This window comes from Salmo salar, chromosome 13, assembly GCF_965601325.2.
Source record: "Salmo salar chromosome 13, fSalSal1, whole genome shotgun sequence".
NCBI classification, from domain to species: Eukaryota; Metazoa; Chordata; class Actinopteri; order Salmoniformes; family Salmonidae; genus Salmo; species Salmo salar.
The window spans coordinates 59,067,999-59,090,131 of NC_138303.1; the positions used below are offsets into that span (position 1 = coordinate 59,067,999).

Here is a 22,133-nt window from a genome sequence, read left to right on the forward strand (position 1 = left end):
CAAGCATACTTCCAAAGTTGTGGCAAAACGGCTTAAGGACAACAAAGTCAAGGTATTGGAGTGGCCATGACAAAACCCTGACCTCAATCCTATAGAAAATAGTGCGTGCGAGCAAGGAGGCCTACACACCTGACTCAGTTACACCAGCTCTGTCAGGAGGAATGGGCCAAAATGTACCCAACTTATTGTGGGAAGCTTGTGGAAGGCTACCTGAAATGTTTGACCCAAGTTAAACAATTTAAAGGCAATGCTACCAAGTACTAATTGAGTGTATGTAAACTTCTGACCCACTGGGAATGTGATGAAAGAAATAAAAGCTGAAATAAATCATTCTCTCTACTCTTATTCTGACATTTCACATTCTTAAAATAAAGTGGTGATCCTAACTGACCTAAAACAGGGATTTTCTACTAGGATTAAATGTCAGGAATTGTGAAAAACTGAGTTTAAATGTATTTGGCTAAGGTGAGAGTAGAGACAGAGACAGAGAGAGGGAGGCCACATAGAGGCGGGACCTCTGCAACCCAACCAGTTAAGACCACTGGTTAATTATTCAGCATCGGCCTCCTGAATGGTGCAGCGGTCAGTGCTAGAGGCATCACTACAGATCCGGGTTCGATCCGGGCTGTGTCGAGGCTGGCCGCGACCGGGAGACCCATGAGGCGGTGTACAATTGACCAAGCGTCATCCGGGTTAGAGGAGGGTTTGGCCGGCTGGGATCCCCTTGTCCCGTCACGCTCTAACGACTCCTTGTGGTGGCCGGGCAAATACAGGCTGACTTCGGTCGCCAGCTGTACGGTGTTTCCTCCGACACATTGGTGCGGCTGGCTTCCTGGGAAGCAGTGTGTCAAGAAGCAGCGCGGCTTGGCGGGGTACCGTGTTTCGGAGGACACATGGCTCTCGACCTTCGCCTCTCCCGAGTCCGCACGGGAGTTGCAGCGATGGGACAAGACTGTAACTACCAAATTGGATATCATGAAATTGAGGAGAAAAAGGGGTAGAAAATACAATAAATAAAATAAAATAAATTATTCAGCATCACCACCACTTCTCTCTCTCCACACCACCACTTCTTCCTGCAGCCACTTTACAGTCACCAACCACTCTCACAATACATCACCATGTTCAGTAGAGCTCTGGGTGTAACTGAGGGAACTATCTGACCAAGCTGTGCGCTTTCCAAATCATTCCAACATACAGTTTCTATAGTTATTAAACTAAAGAGGTATTCAGGGGTCGGTAAGAGTTATTTATTAGTGGAGTGTAAACCAAACCGTGGCGTGAGCGTGCAGATTTGTGTGTTCAGCGAAGAATGCACTTATTAGCAGGGGGAAAGAGTAAGAGCGCACAGAGGACAGGGAACGTCTGGCTCCATATTACCACAGCACTGCTCCTGCCTCTGTGTTACAAAACGAACACACATTCCAGTAGTAACGATTACAAGGCTTGTCCTGGATCACAATTATTAATGTATTTATGGCTACTGGCTCTTAGATAGAACATCAATAAAAAGACAGGCAAGCTTCAGATGGAGGATATAAAAAGAGGGGAACCTCGATTTCCAGAACTCCTCACATTCAAGACTAGAGATGGGAAAGAGGGGCACGAGAGAGAGAGAGAGAAAAGAAAAGAAAAGAAAACATAAGCTGGCCTGCCATGACACCAAACCTCTCTCTTTCTCTGGGTGGAGTGGAACACTGTCTTGCTGTCTCTCTGCCTTCCTCAGTCTTTCTTCTCTGTTCCCTCTCTCTGCCCTCTCCTATCCATCCCCTCTCTGGCCCTCATTGAGTGGACAGCAGCAGACATAAGCCTGTCTTCAGCAGACAGAGCAGACACAGAGCCCACTGACTGCAATGGGTGAAAAGGCCTGCCCACACAATGACCACCATTCATAGAGGGGGAGAGGTGGTAGAGGGGGAAATCACACAGACCAAAGGCCGCTGCCAACAGCCTTGTTTTGGGGGGAGAGGATGAAGGAAGGGAGGGGGCCATACACCTGTCCTCAGGTCTATCTTAATAGTTTTAGTTACTCAGCTCCGTGGTCCTGGAATTATCTCCAGAACATTTAAACATTTATTGGTGGAGTTTAAACACTTGATCGATATAAATATCATAGAAGAGTGTAATTGTCTTTAGGACAGGTGTTTTTTAGTCAAGACATTCGTGTTTTTTTTAACGTATTAAGTAATTGTTGTACTGTATGTCTGTCTATAGTTTTGTTTAATGCTGTGTATGTAAGTTGTTTTGTCTGAAACTTTGTTCCCCCTGCTGCTATTGGGCCAGGTCTCTCTTGAAAAAGAGATGTTATCTCAATGAGAAAAGCCTGTATAAATAAAGGTTAAATAAAAAAGTAAAAAATATGGAGGGGAGCATAATGCAAAGCTATGTGATGATGATGATGATGATGATGACGACGAATGGTGAGAAATTGAGCCCAACTTGCTATACTAACCAAAGTTAGTTATTTTTTGTTTTCTTGGTGGCAGACGAATGGCAATTCCATGGTAGCAGAATGACGCTAAGATTCCGATTTTTTCTTTAAAAGTATTTCAAACAAAAACCATTGATTTCAAATTTAAACACAACGACTACTTTTAACAATTTCCACTGAACATTTGACAAAAAAACACATTTACTCGAAGAACAGTGCAGATGTAAAGTTTGGTAACAGAATGACAGTAAAAATTGCCCTTAGTTTTTTATGTGCTGAAGTTTTCCAAAACTTAAATATCTACTCCGAATTAAGATTCTAATATGTCTGCTGAAAGAATGGGGTGTCAGCTATGAAATTACATCTTGAGTCAAAAAAAAAGAAGAAATGTTGGTTACTGAACTACAGCACATGAAGTGGATATACACCCGGTAACAGAATGATGGTAACAGAATGACTCCATAGGCCCCTGATCTGTACAATACAGAAATTAGCAGGTGACCCAACAGTGGTTTGTGAATAATATGATTTCACATTGTAGCCAATTCAGTTGCAGTCATTCTGTTACAGATTTTTCTGAAAACTAGCTGCAAATTTTTTAGCACTTGATAAATCAAAAAACAAATTGTTATTAGTAAAAACACTATAACTATTTGGTAGGTCTTCCTTTACTTGTTAGTTATGTGAACTTTCATTATCCTCCCTCCTCATGAGGGAGAGAAATTAGAAAATATCTTTAAGATACTGTATGTGGGTTTTTGGTAACGGAATTACAAGGCACAAGGCAATGTTTCTTAAACATATTAAAGGCAAATAATTTATCCCAAAATAAATATAAGTAAGTATTGATATTAATTGGCAGGATTTTTTACTTCACTATTAATGTGTTTTGATGTATTTCTAATACCTTTCGACGGTCCAATAAAGCCGTTTTTATCTCAATATTAAATCATTTCTGGGTAACAATTAAGTACCTTACTGTGATTATGTTTAATTAAAATTGTCAAAAATTATCAAAAATAGCATCTTTGCAAGGAGCAATTTCTCAAGCAAGAATTCTGCTAGGGCTGCCTGGAAGTGGTCTGAGTGGGGAGGGAAAACTGAAAACTAGCTGTTATTGACAGAGAGGTTTGGAACTCGCTTTCTTATTGGTTTATTAACCAATGTCCCACCTGGTGATGTCACCAGGCAGGCCAAAACTCCATTCCACCAAAACAGGCTGACATATCAGGCAGTCTTTTCAAACAGCTCTTACATTAACATGGCATTATCATAATTTGTACAATTTCACAGTATTATTCCAACCTCAGTGTGGAAATTTATATTTTTTAAACACAGGGAAATCATGTTTTTGACTGCACTGGGCCTGCATGGGGTGGCAGGTAGCCTAGTGGTTAGAGCGTTGGGCCAGTAACCAAAAGGTTGCTAGATCGAATCACTGAGCTGACAAAGTAAAAATCTGTCCTTCTGCCCCTGAACAAGGCAGTTAACTCACTGTTCCCAGGCTGTCATTGTAAATAAGAATTTGTTTTTAGCTGACTTGCCAAGTTAAATAAATAAAATCAATTAAGACTTTTTCTGCTAGATGTTTTACAAGACCCGTTTTCTATCTGTTTGAAAAGAAATCAAAGGCTTTGCTTATTTCACATATTTGGGATGGAAAATGGTAGAAAAATGTTCTAGCCTTACTTATTAAAAACAAATAAAAAAATACTCTTAGCTTTCATTTGACATAAAATGTGATGTGCTCCTATACACTTCACACAATTATTTATTCAAAAGAATGTCAAACAAAAACCATTGATTGCAAATTTAAACAAACCACCGTCTCTATGCACAACGACTACTTTTAACAATTTCCACTCAACGTTTTACAAAAAACACATTTAGTCAAAGAACAGTGCAGATGTAAAGTTTGGTAACTGGAAAAATGTATGGAAAATGGTAGAAAAATGTTTTTGCCTTAATTATAAGTCAAATAAAAATACTCTTAGCTTTCACTTGACACCAAATTTGATGTGCTCCTATGAACTTCACATGTTAGTGCTCATGGTTAATTTTACATGAAAATGCCCCTAACCTACATGGAGATAAAATATTACTGTTACAATAGCCCACAACTGAATGTTTTGTTTTAGGATACCCATGTTTGTTATATGGATACCATCAACTACGCTCTATGGCACTTTGTGGTTCTTTATGAGCACTCACACAAACATATTAGGCTTGAGCGGTATACCATCTACCGGGGTATTTAGAAATAGCCACTGGATGGTTTTTCAATACCGTCAATACCGTTGAAACTATTTTTTATTTTTTATAAATTGTTATATTTGTAGCTACTTTTTAAGTAAATACCTGTAGTCAACTTGTGCAATACGTTAGGAGACAAAGAAGATTGTGTTCTTCATTTCACCTGTCACATACAGTGCCTTGCAAAAGTATTCATCTCCCTTGGGGTTTTTCCTATTTTGTTGCATTACAACCTGTCATTTAAATAGATTTTTATTTGGATTTCATCTAATGGACATATACAAAATAGTCCAAATTGGTGAAGTGAAATGAAAAAAATTACTTGTTTCAAAGAATTCTAAAAAATTAAAAACGGAAAAGTGGTGAGTGCATATGTATTCACCCCCTTTGCTATGAAGCCCCTAAATAATATCTGGTGCAACCAATTACACAATGAGTTAAATAAAGTCCACCTGTGTGCAATCTAAGTGTCACACAATTTCAGTATATATAAACCTGTTCTGAAAGGCCCCAGAGTCTGCAACACCGCTAAGCAAGGGGCACCACCAAGCATGCGGCAATATGAAGACCAAGGAGCTCTCCAAACAGGTCAGAGACAAAGTTGTGGAGAAGTACAGATCAGGGTTGGGTTATAAAAAAATATCAGAAACTTTGAACATCCCACGGAGCACCATTAAATCCGTTATTAAAAAATGGAAAGAATATGGCACCACAACAAACCTGCCAAGAGAGGGCCGCCCACCAAAACTCACGGACCACTCAAGGAGGGTATTAATCAGAGAGGCAACAAAGAGACCAAAGATAACCCTGAAGGAGCTGCAAAGCTCCACAGCGGAGATTGGACTATCTGTCCATAGGACCACTTTAAGCCATACACTCCACAGAGCTGGGTTTTAAGGAAGTGTGGCCAGAAAAAGCCATTGCTTAAAGAAAAAAAATAAGCAAACACGTTTGGTATACACCAAAAGGCATGCGGGAGACTCCCCAAACATATGGAAGAAGGTACTCTGGTCAGATGAGACAAAAATGTAGCTTTTTGGCCATCAAGGAAAACGCTATGTCTGGCGCAAACCCAACACCTTGTATCACCCCGAGAACACCAACCCCACAGTGAAGCATGGTGGTGGCAGCATCATGCTGTGGGGATGTTTTTCCATCGGCAGGGACTGGGAAACTGTTCAGAATTGAAGGAACAATGGATGGCACTAAATACAGGGAAATTCTTGAGGGAAACCTGTTTCAGTCTTCCAGAGATTTGAGACTGGGACAGAGGTTCACCTTCCAGCAGGACAATGACCCTAAGCATACTGTTAAAGCAACACTCAAGTGGTTTAAGGGAAAACATGTAAATGTCTTGGAATGGCCTAGTCAAAGCCCAGACCTCAATCCAACTGAGAATCTGTGGTATGACTTAAATATTGCTGTACACCAGCGGAACCCATCCAACTTGAAGCAGCTGGAGCAGTTTTGCCTTGAAGAATGGGCAAAAATCCCAGTGGCTAGATGTGCCAAGCTTATAGAGACATACCCCTGGAGACTTTCAGCTGTAATTGCTGCAAAGGGTGGCTCTACAAAGTATTGACTTTGGGGGGGTGAATAGTTATGCACAATCAAAAAAATATTTTGTATCTTCAAAGTGGTAGGCATGTTGTGTAAATCAAATGATACAACCCCCCCCCACACACAAAAATTCAATTTTAATTCCAGGTTGTAAGGCAGGCAACAAAATAGGAAAAATGCCAAGGGGGTGAATACTTTCGCAAGCCACTGTAATTGTTCATTATGAAGCTTACCGGTAGTCCCATGTCACGTGATGTTTGTTTACAAGCACACAACGACGAGTGACCGGAGCCTTGTGAGTGTGTTGTGCAATATGCGCCAGGTGATCTAGGTACAGTATGGAATTCACAACTAAATGTTTTCCAGCTAGTTATCTTATAACTATTAAGTTAACTATCTAAAATGTGCTAAATGCTCTGCAGTTGTGCATTTGGTTTGCTAATTTACTACGTTATCTAGCTAAGCAGATAGCTTCTTCCAAAATCAAGGTTCGCTTGGTAACGGCAGAGAATCCCCTCTTGAATCAAGAGCCTTGCTGTCTAATATATGTTTGTGCGTGCAGCAAACTGTGAGTAGCATTTTGTTACTTGTATAACTTTATGAGCTGGGATGTCTGTCTTGCAAATACTTCAGTTCAGAGACCGTATAAAATGTTGGCAATGCGCTCGTTTAGCATTTAGTTAGCCAGCTAGAACAGCCGGTATTACCGCCACTGAATATAAGACATGAACAAAATGCATCAGTGACTTGTGTTTTAACGCAACTTTCTGAAATGGCACAGGAATGCCCCTGTCTGTGTGTATGTGTATGGTGCTTGCTTATGTCTATAATTTGTGTAGCCGTTAGCGATAATGCAAATGATCACCTTCTTCTGATGGAGATGGAAAGGCTTTCCTAAAAACCTTCTCAATTAAATTGTGACTACAAAGTAGCCTACCTGGCAGAATAATATTAAGATTATTTTCATCAAACCAAGTGGCAATTTGTTTTGCAAACTGCAATCACATGAGCACTATAGCAACACCGCTTAAAGGGATAGTTCGTGATTTTGGCAATGATGCCCTTTATCTACTTCCCCAGAGTCAGATGAATGGTAAAATGGCCTCATTGCCAAAATCCCAAAGAATCCCTTTAACCAAACAATGGTCTCTTCCTGATGTGCACTTGCATTAAAGGGTAGTTACCACAAAATCGACATTTCTTCCATTTTTGCCAGACCTAAAAAAATTGTCTCTTGATGTGGTTTAAACATTGTTTTAGATTTAGAACATTCCATTTTGTTGTTTTTCTGTTTAAAAAAGTGTGATTTTGAGAGCGAAATCCTGAAAGAACAGAAACCTGGAAAAACAACTAAGTAAATGGAATTTGGGAAAAAACTAAACAAAATCAGGCAAAAAAAATCTGATGTATTTTATAGGCCCTACACCACGTCATCCCTCAAATCAGAGCAACTCCTACAATAAACATTCCGGAGACAGCCAGAGATAGAACAGCCTGATGATGACTATACAGTAGGTTGTGTGTGTGCGCATGTGCGCGTGCAGGTGCGTGTGCGCGTGCGTGGTGACAAAGAGCCAGAGGTAGGGCAGCCTAATCACCATAGATACGGTAGATCAGATGGAACAGTGAAATAACAAGGGTAGTTGCCAATGAAATTCTTTAGGCTATTATAAGGTTGTAACAACCATTTTGGTTTGCTCTAAACGTCAAAACAACAATTGCAATGCCTTTTAAAGCAACTAAACCAAGTATACTTTACTGCTACCTATTCAGATTGAACCATGTGTTCTGTTTCAGATCTTAACCTTGTTCCTTCTTTATGACCACACATTATCAGATAACCTCCAGGAGATTGTAAACAGGCCTTCCTCCTTCAGAACTTTCCTGTTCCTGACCTGCACTGTTCTATTCCCCCAGTCTTTTATGATGTTTCCGCAGAAAGAGAATGTTGGAAGTCAGCACACAGATCCAATCAATGTGTATCAAAGCACAAAGTACAGAAACACCCAAATGACACAAAGCACAGCTTATATTATGGAGAGTCCCCTGAATGACCCTAGCCTGCCTTTGGTGTCACAACAACTGGACTCTACACGACTACATTACACAGTACATCTATACTGAACCAAAAAATAAACGCTACATGTATAGGGTTGGTCACATGTTTCAAGATCTCATAAATGTTCCATACGCACAAAAAGCGTAGTTTTGTGGTAAGCTATGGACAATGAACACAATTGCATTTTGTCGATGGCAATTTGAATGCACAGAGATACCGGGACAAGATACTGAGGCTCATTGTCATATCATTCATAATAATGCACGTCCTCATGTCGCAAGGATCCGTACACAATTCCTGGAAGCTGAAAATGTCCCAGTTCTTCTATGGCCTACATACTCAGCAGACACCCATTGAGCATGTTTGGGATGCTCTGGATCGACGTATATGACAGCATGTTTCTGTTCCGCCAATATCCAGAAACTTCACAGAGTCATTAAAGAGGGGTGGGACAACATTCCACAGGCCACAATCAACAGCCTGATCAACACTATGTGAAGGAGATGCGTCGCACTGCATGAGGCAAATGGTGGTCACACTGGTTTTCTGATCCACGCCCCTACTTTCTTTTAAGGTATCTGTGATTTACAGCGCCCTGTGCTCTTCACAGATGAAAGCAGGTTCACACTGAGCACGTGACAGACGTGACAGAGCCTGGAGACGCTGTGGAGAACGTTCTGCTGCCTGCAACATCCTCCAGCATGACCGGTTTGGCGGTGGGTCAGTCATGGTGTGGGGTGGCATTTCTTTGGGGGGCCGCACAGCCCTCCATGTGCTCTCCAGAGGTAGCCTGACTGCCATTAGGTACCGAGATGAGATCCTCAGACCCCTTGTGAGACCATATGCTGGTGCGGTTGGCCCTGGGTTCCTCCTAATGCAAGACAATGCTAGACCTCATGCGGCTGGAGTGTGTCAGCAGTTCCTGCAAGAGGAAGGCATTGATGCTATGGACTGGCCCGCCTGTTCCCCAGACCTGAATCCAATTGAGCACATCTGGGACATCATGTCTCGCTCCATCCACCAACGCCACGTTGCACCACAGACTGTCCAGGAGTTGGCGGATGCTTTAGTCCAGGTCTGGGAGGAGATCCCTCAGGAGACCATCTGTCACCTCATCAGGAGCATGCCCAGGTGTTGTAGGGAGGTCATACAGGCACGTGGAGGCCACACACACTACTGAGCCTCATTTTGACTTGTTTTAAGGACATTACATCAAAGTTGGATCAGCCTGTAGTGTGGTTTTCCACTTTAATTTTGAGTGTGACTCCAAATCCAGACCTCCATGGGTTGATAAATTGGATTTCCATTGATTATTTTTGTGTGATTTTGTTGTCAGCACATTCAACTATGTAAAGAAAAAAGTATTTCATAAGATTATTTCTTTCATTCAGATCTAGGATGTGTTGTTTAAGTGTTCCCTTTATTTTTTTGAGCAGTATATTTTTGTTCAGTGTATATAGTGTCACTGACACCCACAATATCAAAGGAGCTATCAGTATAACTGTGACTTGTCCCATGACACACACAAACAAGTATGTCCTTAAACACGCTGCATGACGGAACACTTTGTGTACACAAGTCACGCTGGTATAAAGGATTTTGGAGACAGGCGCAGGAATACACAATAGGGTTTTTTAATACACCCAAAACAAACACGTATACAAAAACACTTGGCTGGACCTAAACAAAAGAGCGAGGATAAACCTTGTTGACCGACACTGGACGATACACGTAATACACAATATATATACGTAGCATGCAGCATAACAGCTGCACCAACACATCGGTACTCACACCACCAACGGACATGGGAACAATAATCGACAGCACCATGGTAAACAAAGGGCACATATATACAAATACAATCAGTGGGAATAGGGGCCAGGTGTGCGCAATGCAGTGGCGTTGGACGGACCGGTTGTGGCGGGGTCGGACGGGCCAGTTGTGGCTGCTTAAGTTGCGGCGGTGCCAGATGGACCAGTTGCAGCGTCGGATGGGCCATTCCCGCTGTCTCCCTCAATGGTCGATTATTCTGTCACGTTGGTATGAATTGATTTGGGAGACAGACGCAGGAATGCGTAATAGGGTTTTTTATTAAGACCCAAATTACGGCGTGCCGTGTAAAGGCACGGGGAAGAAGACCAAACAAACATGTTACAAAAACACAGGGTTGAAACCAAAACAAAAGAGCGAGGAGTACCTCGAAAAAATAACACGCGCACAATGATTATCACATGGGACGAGACCCGTAATCATCTGCGCAATCCACAAGGGCACGAAAGCCCAAAACTGTCACGTCCCCCACCCCACCCCACCCCACCCCACCCCACCCCACCCCACCCCACTGGCGCTTCAGCGCCAGGCTGCCCTGCATCACGCACTCCTATCATCCATTACGCACACATCAGCGATATTGAACTCACCTGGACTCACTCAACACCTTTTACTACCTCCCCTATATTTGTCAGTTCCCCAGCTCTGTTCTCCGCTTCTGCATTGATTGTTTTTTGTCTTTGTTTTCTTGTATGCTGATGCTGTTCCTATCTTGTTCCTTGTCCGTTCTTTATTAAATGTTTTACTCCCTGTACCTGCTTCGTCTCTCCAGCGTCAACTCATGTGACAAAAACACACATCACAGGCACTGACACGCACCAACGGACATAGTAACAATAATCGACAACACCATGGTGAACAAAGGGCACATATATACAAATACAATCAGTGGGAATAGGGACCAGGTGTGCGCAATGAAAGTTCAAGAGGGATCTGTGACAACACACACTCATGTCTTTCTCTATTGGTCTAGTAAGGGTTCTATTTTTCAAAGAAGACTTACTGTAAGAAGCAATAATGCTAAAGGAGGACTAGAACCAGGATAGAGGGTAGCTAGGGTGAGAATGATTCAGTGTAGCCAATGTCTACAGTTAAAGTCGGGAAGTTTACATACACCTTAGCCAAATACATTTAAACTCAGTTTTCACAATTCCTGACATTTAATCCTAGTAAAAAGTCCATGTCTTAGGTCAGTTAGGATCACCACTTTATATTAAGAATGTGAAATGTCAGAATAAGAGTAGAGAGAATGATTTATTTCAGCTTTTATTTCTTTCATCACATTCCCAGTGGGTCAGAAGTGTACATACACTCAATTAGTATTTGGTAGCATTGCCTTTAAATTGTTTAACTTGGGTCAAACGTTTCGGGTAGCCTTCCACAAGCTTCCCACAATAACTTGGGTGAATTTTGGCCCATTCCTCCTGACAGAGCTGGTGTAACTGAGTCAGGTTTGTAGGCCTCCTTGCTCGCACACGCTTTTTCAGTTCTGCCCACAAATATTCAATAGGATTGAGGTCAGGGCTTTGTGATGGCCACTCCAATACCTTGACTTTGTTGTCCTTAAGCCGTTTTGCCACAACTGGAAGCATGCTTGGAAGTATGCTTGGGGTCATTGTCCATTTGGAAGACCCATTTGCGACCCAGCTTTAAATTCATGACTGATGTCTTGAAATGTTGCTTCAATATATCCACATAATTTTCCTGCCTCATGATGCCATCTATTTTGTGAAGTGCACCAGTCCCTCCTGCAGCAAAGCACCCCCACAACATGATGCTACCACCCCCGTACTTCACGGTTGGGATGGTGTTCTTCTTCTTGCAAGCCTCCCCCTTTTTCCTCCAAACATAACGATGGTCATTATGGCCAAACAGTTCTATTTTTGTTTCATCAGACCAGAGGACATTTCTCCAAAAAGTACAATATTTGTCCCCATGTGCAGTTGCAAACCGTAGTCCGGCTTTTTTATGACGGTTTTGGAGCAGTGGCTTCTTCCTTGCTGAGCAGCCTTTCAGGTTATGTCAATATAGGACTCGTTTTACAGTGGATATAGATACTTTTGTACCTGTTTCCTCCAGCATCTTCACAAGGTCCTTTGTTGTTGTTGTTCCTGGGATTGATTTGCACTTCGCACCAAAGTACGTTCATCTCTAGGAGACAGAACGCGTCTCCTTCCTGAGCGGTATGACGGCTGCGTGGTCCCAAGGTGTTTATACTTGCGTACTATTATTTGTACAGATGAATGTGGTACCTTCAGGCGTTTGGAAGTTGCTCCCAAGGATGAACCAGACTTGTGGAGGTCTACAATTTTTTTGTAGACCTCCACGAGGAGGTCTTGGCTGATTTCTTTTGATTTTCCCATGATGTCAAGCAGAGGCACTGAGTTTGAAGGTAGGCCTTGAAATACATCCACAGGTAGACCTCCAATTGACTCAAATGATGTCAATTAGCCTGTCAGAAGCTTCTAAAGCTATGACATCATTTTCTGGAATTTTCCAAGCTGTTTAAAGGCACAGTCAACTTAGTGTATGTAAACTTCTGACCACTGGAATTGTGATACAGTGAATTATAAGTGAACTAGTCTGTCTGTAAACAATTGTTGGAAAAATTACTTGTGTCATTCACAAAGTAGACGTCCTAACCGACTTGCCAAAACTATAGTTTGTTAACAAGAAATGTGTGGAGTGGTTGAAAAATGAGTTTTAATGACTCCAACCTAAGTGTATGTAAACTTCTGACTTCAACTGTATGAGTGTGTTTGTGTGAAGAAACTATGTGAAGAATTCACACAGCTCTGTATGTAACTAAAGGGGAACCATTGGCTGAAATCTCTCACTGACGTTATTTTCGCCATTAAGAAGAAAAAGGCTCATTTTCATTAGAAATGGCCTAGTTCAAGAGTGGGAGCCCTAAAAATAAACTCCACGTAGTATGTGTAAATCCCACTTCCTCTTACCCGGTTAGGAGGCCAGAGTGGAGACCAGCTCAGGAACCATAGCCTCTGTGCTTACTTTCGCCAGATGGAAAATGTTCATGTTTCTAAAAAGAACCAAACAGGCTTTAATGGTTTTCAATTCCCCTTTTCTTGTACCTTTCATCCTCTCTCTTTCGCTCTTTTCATATGTCCTCTTTAAGTGTGTCCCCTACTGACATTGTCATTGGGTCATCAATAGTGCCTCCAGTACTTGTGCTCTCCTGCACACAGAGAGAGGCCAGCTATGTTTCACTCACAACATTTATGTGAAGGCCGCTTGGAAGAAGTCCACCTGCACAAAACAAAATAGGCCTGAATTCATGGCAGGAGGTTTGCAGGGCAGGCTAATGGTTTACAATTTCAGTAACACTATCCTGTAGAAAAATGAACAACAAGCGGAATGTGGTGGAAAAAACAACCAACATGTGCATACATTTATATGTATATGGCCTATAGAGAGAATTAGACTGGTGCATACCATGGAAATAAGTTTCACGTCTTTGTGAGTGGAAACACATGAAGGAATATGCCTGAACACAAACTGCTGAGTGGCTGAATGACTATGCAATTATGAAGCATGTAACTAAATAAAGCTTCTAAAGTTCAAATATTTACCAACTCTGTGTCCACCTGGATTGTGTTAGCTCATCTTGGTAGAAAGCCAAAATAAGCCAAACACATGATTGGACCCTCTGAGCATACGTGATAAGTGCAGCTCTGCCACTGTAGGTTCAGGGCTCAAAGAAGCATTCCCTGACAAACAAATGGCAATAATAGACAGAGCTATGTGGTGTGGGTGCCCTAATTTCCCCGCCTTTACGTCACTGCTTAAGGAATACCGCTCATGCCAACCCCCACCGCCCCCCTTTCTCCCCCCATCTCACACACACGCACACACTTGTGCTGACATACGTGCACGCACATATTTATTGTCCTTTGTTCCCATTTGATGCATTCAGTAGAATGCCCTGAGACGCGATGACACCCCCCACTCCTCACGACACCGCCCCCCTCCTCACGACACCCCCCCACTCCTCACGACAACGCCCCCCTCCTCACGACACCGCCCCACTCCTCACGACACCCCCCCACTCCTCACGACACCGCCCCACTCCTCACGACACCCCCCCACTCCTCACGACACCGCCCCACTCCTCACGACACCCACCCACTCCTCACGACACCCCCCCCACTCCTCACGACACCGCCCCACTCCTCACGACACCCCCCCACTCCTCACGACACCCCCCCACTCCTCACGACACCGCCCCACTCCTCACGACACCCCCCCACTCCTCACGACACCCCCCCCCACTCCTCACGACACCGCCCCACTCCTCACGACACCCCCCCCACTCCTCACGACACCGCCCCACTCCTCACGACACCGCCCCACTCCTCACGACACCGCCCCACTCCTCACGACACCCCCCCCACTCCTCACGACACCGCCCCACTCCTCACGACACCGCCCCACTCCTCACGACACCCCCCCACTCCTCACGACACCGCCCCACTCCTCACGACACCGCCCCACTCCTCACGACACCCCCCCACTCCTCACGACACCCCCCCCACTCCTCACGACACCGCCCCACTCCTCACGACACCGCCCCACTCCTCACGACACCCCCCCACTCCTCACGACTCCCCCCCACTCCTCACGACACCCCCCCACTCCTGACGACACCGCCCCACTCCTCACGACACCGCCCCACTCCTCACGACACCCCCCCACTCCTCACGACACCCCCCCACTCCTCACAACACCCCCCCACTCCTCACAACACCCCCCTAGTCCTCACAACACCCCTCACTCCTCACGACACCCCCCCACTCCTCACGACACCCCCCCACTCCTCATGTAACCACCCACTCCTCTCTCCCTCCCGCAGGCAGACTGGGATAATGTGACTCTGTTCTGAAAGGCAAGAGCCCCCCACTCACACACACACGCACACGCACACGCACACACACATCTGAAATGGCCTACAGCGAAAGAGACTGCCTGGGCTAGTAGTGTGTGTATATTAGTCACAGTCACATTGTGTGGCTGCACTGGGTTCATCCATCACCACAGTAGAGAGATAGTAATTTACCAGCTCTATCATCACTACTCATAAAACACACTGGGGGACCTCCAAGCAGAGTGCTCTTGAGGTAGGCCTAACTTCTGTCCTGGGGATTCTCACTCTGCTTCTCAGAGGGTTGGAGATGCTTCTACAGGGGAACATAGTGGAGTAGATTGTTTAGAGCAACTGTTTATAGGGGACTGTTTCTATAGCTGAACCTGGATGTTTAACGGCTACGTGAAAGAATGCAGGGACCATTTCACTTTCTCTTAGCTGCATTCACTTCACAACAGCATCATCTAAACAAACACTGGCACCCTATCCCCTATTACAGTGCACTACTTTTGACAAGGTCCCATAGGACCTGTAGTGCACTACATAGGGAATAGGGTTCCATTAGGAACCAAGCATAAGTACATCCTTGTGGGACAGAGTGTGTAGGTGAGAAAGGTAACACCTACCTACAGCAAATACTGCAATAATAACTATGTAACTCCAATAACTATGTAACTACAATATCCTAAAATGTATAATTTGGTCATCTGATCCTAATAATACCAGTCGTCGACAGTGTGAGAGGACATCATCTCATGTAAGGTGGAAAAATATAAACCGTTAACTATGAGAAACAGCCTGCTGAGTTTCTGAGGGGGAAACTCAGGCATACTCCCTAATCCTCCATTTGGGGTCATTTCATCATTCCACTGTAGGACAGAATGCATGTAAACTCAGGTTTCATAGGCCTTGGACTCACACTCACGAAAGACTCCTTTAGAAGACAGTCCATAAAAATCTGCAACAGGAGACATTCATTTCACCTCTCCTCGCTGAAATGCTGTGTCTGTTGTTAAATGATTTAAACCGTGTGGAAATCGATATATGCTTCTCAGTCATCGCCGTGTAAAAATACTCAAGGGGCTGAAGCATTGTTCACCTCAGAAAACCCCTGTGACAACTTTGCCATTCTAGACAATGATGACCTCACACTAAAATTGCAAACGCCTGTGTGTTCGAGCTATGTTATTGTGACAGTGGCATACCGCAGTAGGTGAACCAATGGCAGGGGTTAAACTAAAGAGCCGTTCCTTTTACACAAAGCAAACTCAAACAAAACCTGGTTTTCATTTTATCCCATTTACTCAAAACAGGCAACATTTAATGTCCAAATATGCAGCCTTCCTATCCACAGAACAGCGCCGGTAAACCCTCATTTGGGTTCATTTGAGTGATTAACGAAATGTCATGTTTAAGGTCAGGTGTAAGACTTTTCACCTGGATCCCTAATGACAGGTTGCCCTTTGCTTACAGAACATCCATCGTGCACCAGAGGCTGGCTGGTTGTGGACTACGGCTGGTGTTGGTGCTCTGTGAAGTCTGTGACTGACTGTAGGCCTGGCCCACAGGAACCACACTCCAACCAACAGGATGGGGAGGCGGTAAATGACACTGATATTTCAGATGTGACAGGAAGTTGAATAGTAGCCTGAAGTCACTCCTCAGGTGTAACGTATGGTTTACTTTCTCTTGTGGTGAGCAGTGGCACACATGTATGTTAGAGGTTACAAACATGTACTTGTTGTTGTGGAATCACCGCTAGCAACCAGAACAAGGATTGACAAGTTGATTCTGGATTCAATTCTCACTAAAGTAGAGCGCTTCAAAATAATGTGAAAAGGGAACTGTAACATAGGCTTACATTATTCACATGTAATACGCAATTAAAACACATTTTATATGGCCTGTGGTTTCTGCAGCTACACAACCAGCAGTAGCTACAATAGTTGACGATCCCTAACCCCAGTTCCCCTCTGACCTGGGACTAGGGTCAATACGGGTCGTTCTGTTTGATTTCTAGATGTCCCTGATAGACAAAAGCAGAACTGTCCAGACTGTGAATGTTAGCTGACAGCGGACTGTTCAGAAGAGCATGGAGTTTATTGGACGGTTTTGAACATCTATCATGAGTTAGAGTGGAGTGGAAACTTCAGGTAATGTATAGTAGTGTAGTAACAGTGTGTTACTGTGCGAGGCAAGAGTAGCTAAATGTAAAGATTAGCTCTTGTACTTCACACTAGCTGCCTGGTGACTTGTGAACATGGGACTTTTGTTTGAGGCTTGATGCTGTAGATTGGTTCAAATCCCAACTCTGACCAGCAAGCACGTGTTAACTCATGCAGGGTTCTACTCCCCTCTATCTGAACCGTCACTGACTGATGATGTTTAATGACTAAGTCCTTCATCTTACATCTTAGTATTCTGCAGGAAAATAATAATAATGGAAATGTTTCACGTTACCATACACACTTTATATATACACAATACACAGTGCATTCGGTAGGCCGTCATTGTAAAATAAGAAATTATTCTTAACTGACTTGCCTAGTTAAATAAAGGTAAAATAAAATAAAATAAATACCAAATTCGGAAAGTATTCAGACCCATTGACTTTTTCCACATTTTGTTACCATACAGCCTTATTCTAAAATTGATTGTAATAGTTTTTTTCCCCTCATCAATCTACACACAATTCCCCATAATGACAAAGTAAAAACTGATTTTTAGAAATTGAAACTAAAATATCAAATTTTCATAAGTATTCAGAGCCTTTACTAAGTACTTTGTTGAAGCACCTTTGGAAGAGGACATCAAGTCTTCTAGGGTATGACGCTACAAGCTTGGCACACCTGTATTTGGGGAGTTTCTCCCATTCTTCTCTGCAGATCCTCTCTGTCAGCTATTTTCAGGTCTCTCCAGAGATGTTCGATCGGGTTCATGTCCAGGCTCTGGCTGGGCCACTCAAGGACATTCAGAGCCTTGTCCCGAAGCCACTCCTGCATTGTGTTGGCTGTGTGCTTACATGCTGACCACATCGCTTGTGTCGCATGCATGAGCGTTACAAAATAAATGTACACATACATGTTATTCAATCATTGCACTCCCAATGCTCGCGCGTGTCTGTGTGGACAGGCGCTAAAATAGAACGTGGTTCTATTTGTGACGCTTAACGCGCTGCAAGTCCCGCCTCTCCCATCTCCTCATTGGTTTTTAGGAACATATACCCACGTGCCATCTCCTCATTGGTTTTTAGGAGCATATACCCACGTGCCATCTCCTCATTGGTTTTTAGGAACATATACCCATGCGGGTGATTGAAAGATGTACTGAGGTCCACACTCCAGTCCAGTCGGTAGTGGTAATGCACCTTAAAGTTGGTTGCCAACTGCCGTATAAAGTCCAAAGAAGAAGAAGAAACCTGAAGGAGGAGAGATAACTAGAAAACAAACCTTTTTACCCTTTTATTTGTGGATTAATTGTCGAAGTAGAGGACCTTGTGCATTTCAGGTAAAATAACAAACCAATGTTTATATCCCTGGACAAATTAGCTAGCAACAGCAAGCTAGCTAGCTAGCTAAATTGCCATAAATGTTTGCTTATCGACCTGTCCCCAAATTAATATAATTGGTTGAGAGTTCATTTTGATATTTCAACCTGCGTGTCCTGATCGCGTCTGGTGTGGGCGGACAAAATCAAAATGCGTGTGATGGCGCACGCAGACAGGTCTGGTCAGCATGTTAGGGTCGTTGTCCTGTTGGAAGGTGAACCTTCACCCCGTCTGAGGTCCTGAGCGCTCTAGAGCAGGTTTTCATCAAGGATCTCTCTGTACTTTTCTCGGTTCATCTTTCCCTCAATCCTGACTAGTTTTCCAGTCCCTGCCTCAGAAAAACATCCTCACAGCATGATGCTGATGCTGCCACCACCATGCTTCATCGTAGGGATGGTGCCAGGTATCCTCCAGATGTGACGCTTGGCATTCAGGCCAAAGAGTTGAATCTTGGTTTCATCAGACCTGAGAATCTTGTTTCTCATGGTCTGAGAGTCATTTAGGTGCCTTTTGGCAAACTCCAAGAGGGCTGTCATGTACCTTTTACTGAGGAGTGGCTTCCGTCTGGCCACTCTACCATAAAGGCCTGATTGGTGGATTTCTGCAGAAATGGTTGTACTTCTGGAAGATTCTACCATCTCCACAGAGGAACTCTGGAGCTCTGTCAGAGTGACCATTGGGTTCTTTGTCACCTCCCTGACCAAGGCCCTTCTCCCCCAATTGCTCAGTTTGGCCGGCTCTAGAAAGAGTCTTGGTGGTTCCAAACCTCTTCCATTTAAGAATGATGGAGGCCACTGTGTTCTTGGCGACCTTCAATGCTGCAGACATTTTTTGGTACCCTTCGCCATATCTGTGCCTCGACACAATCCTGTCTCGGAGCTCTACAGACAATTCCTTCGACCTCATGGTTTCGTTTATGCTCTGACATGCACTGTCAACTGTGGGACCTTATATAGACAAGTGTGTGCCTTTACAAATCATGTCCAATCAATTGAATTTAACACAGGTGGACCCCAATCAAGTTGTAGAAACATCTCAAGGATGATCAATGGAAACAGGATGAACCTGAGCTCAATTTCGAGTCTCATATTAAAGGGTCTGAATACTTACGTAAATAAGGTATTTCTGTTATTTTTAATACATTTGCAAACATTTCTAAAAACCTGTTTTCACTTTGTCATTATGGAGTATTGTGTGTAGATCAATGAGGGAAAAAAATATTTAATCAATTTCAGAATAAGGCTGTAACATAACAAAGTGTGGAAAAGTCGGGTTCTTAATACTTTCTGAATGCACTGTATGCTACTTTAAATCTAAAATCCACTATTAGTGAAAATATTTTGGGTAAACTACTTAAGATCATTAGAGAGCTAACACGTAGGTCTTTAATACATTGGGCAATGTCGTCATTCATAATTGTTTGGGAATTTAGCTGAACACAGTAGCGCAGTCATCGTCACAATAAAGTGCAACATTGTTGCAACTGTGTCAATATCATGTGTACACTCCCTTTCTTCCCCCACAAAGAGCAAATGGATGATCTTACTTTTCAGTGCTTGGATGAGCGCCTTCCCATCTTTGATCAGCTCTTTGATGAACTTATTGGTCTTGTCCAGTTCCAGTTCGTGAGACTTCAATCTGTCTCGGAACTGTGGACTGTCCAGATAGCAGTCACTAAACTCCAGAGCAGGCAGTCCCATGTTTCCTCCCAGTCCACAGTACCCGAGGTCGGAGGATGAAGAAATCTTTGACTTATGATGTGCAATCCAATTATAAGAAAGTAGCAGAACACAGAGAGCAATATTCAGATACCTAGTTACATTACACTACACACCCAATAACCTTTCTGACAACATGCAGGCGGGCAAACGTGGATCTGGCTTCTTTTAGCCTAGGATCCAAACGGCATCACCAAAAAAACTGCACGCGAAAAACTGTGCTTGTCCGGGAGGGAAGTGCTGAAATAATATTCAGTTCTTGGCTGTCAAATATCCCAGGTAAACCTTCTGTGCATTCCTCATGACAACATCATATTAGCGATGAAAAGGGGAGGAAAGCGAAACAACGAGACAAGGTAGTATTTGCGAATTCTTCGACTGGGCGATTAAATGCAGTCCCTTTCTCTCAAGCTTTGGCGTCCGTGCCAACCTACCCCGAAACAGATAATCTTATGATGGATGCGGCTGTAGACCAATAGTATTGCTGAGTTCCAAAACGGTCCGCCACACTACCAATGACTGCACTACAGTTGCAGGAGATGGGTGCGTAAAGAAAGGGCTGGTTGGTCAAGAATGCATCGAAGTCACTTCAGAAAGGGGAATTTATCTGCGGGGGTGACATCAACCTGCTCAGGCTCGGATTAGCAAAGCGACAAATTGTTGTTTAATCTTAAACTGTTTAAATTAAGAGTCCATTTAGTGAGCAAGTGTTAGGCCTTGGTAATTCCACACGTCACAGGCCTTTATTTAATCTGCTACACTTGCAAATGGAAATGTTATCAATAATGGGACCGTAAATCAATCACAAACTCAACTAATGCCTTAACTGTTTATTATAGTTTGAAACTAATACATTGGCTTGTTTATAAATGATGTATAACCCCTTTATAAATCATAGTGTGTGTGTGTGTGTGTGTGTGTGTGTGTGTGTGTGTGTGTGTGTGTGTGTGTGTGTGTGTGTGTGTGTGTGTGTGTGCGCGTGTCAGTCTAGACAGAGTCTGTGCTCTTTATCTATGTAACAAATCATCACCTCATGTCAGGGTAAAGAGTTATTTCACTTAAGATTTTAGCAGTGCAGTGGAGATACAAGTCCACACTTGTTTGTGGTTACTGTGTTGGCAACTCCAGATTTAGATGTGCAACTTCCTCCAACACAGTACGATCATGATGAATGCTAATTAGGCTACTCAGTTTCCATACAGTTTTAATTTGCAACTGCAAATAGTGCTAAAAATCTGCAACTTTAGGGATTTCATGCCGATTTGAGCCTACAAATAAGATAAGATAAAAAATGATTTATTGCTTGGGGTCTACTTTACCAATGGGTTCCATACGCGCCTAGAATGAATCATATCATTTTACATCTGTGAGGTGTAAATAAGGTGACTCTGGATCATCATTCACTTCCTTGCATGTTTATTACTTCCCCTGGAACACTATTTGCATTGACCTCCTTATTTTATTCTTATCTATTCTTATTTTTCTTGCACAGGCTCGATGTACACCCACAAACACACACACACACACACACACACACACACACACACACACACACACACGCTGCTGCTACTCTCTGTTTATTATCTATGTATAGTTTACCCCTACCTACATGTTCATATTATCTCAATTACCTCGACTACCCCGTACCCCTGCACATTGACGCGGTACCGGTACCCCTTGTATGTACCCTCGTTATTGTTATTTTTATTGTGTTACTATTTTTCCTTTAGTTTCTTTAGCAAATTATGTTTACTTACTTTTGAAAAATTCTGTGTTGTTGGTTAAGGGCTCATAAGTAAGCATTTCACTGTAAGGTCTACACCTGTTGTATTTGGCACAGGGGACAAATC

The 22,133-nt window shown here is 43.2% G+C and overlaps 1 protein-coding gene across 3 annotated transcripts in view; it reads right to left on the reverse strand.

The window, feature by feature from the left end:
* The window catches only part of LOC106567493 (rho GTPase-activating protein 26), a 118,210-nt gene extending 97,484 nt beyond the window's left edge, over positions 1-20,726 (reverse strand). For all 3 annotated transcript variants that reach the window (XM_045693395.2, XM_014136787.3, XM_014136786.3), the window contains exon 1: positions 20,112-20,726. In XM_045693395.2, the coding sequence (XP_045549351.1) occupies positions 20,112-20,265 (154 nt within the window). In that variant the 5' untranslated portion in view covers positions 20,266-20,726. The remainder of the gene's footprint in view (positions 1-20,111) is intronic.
* Positions 20,727-22,133: the final 1,407 nt, after the last annotated feature.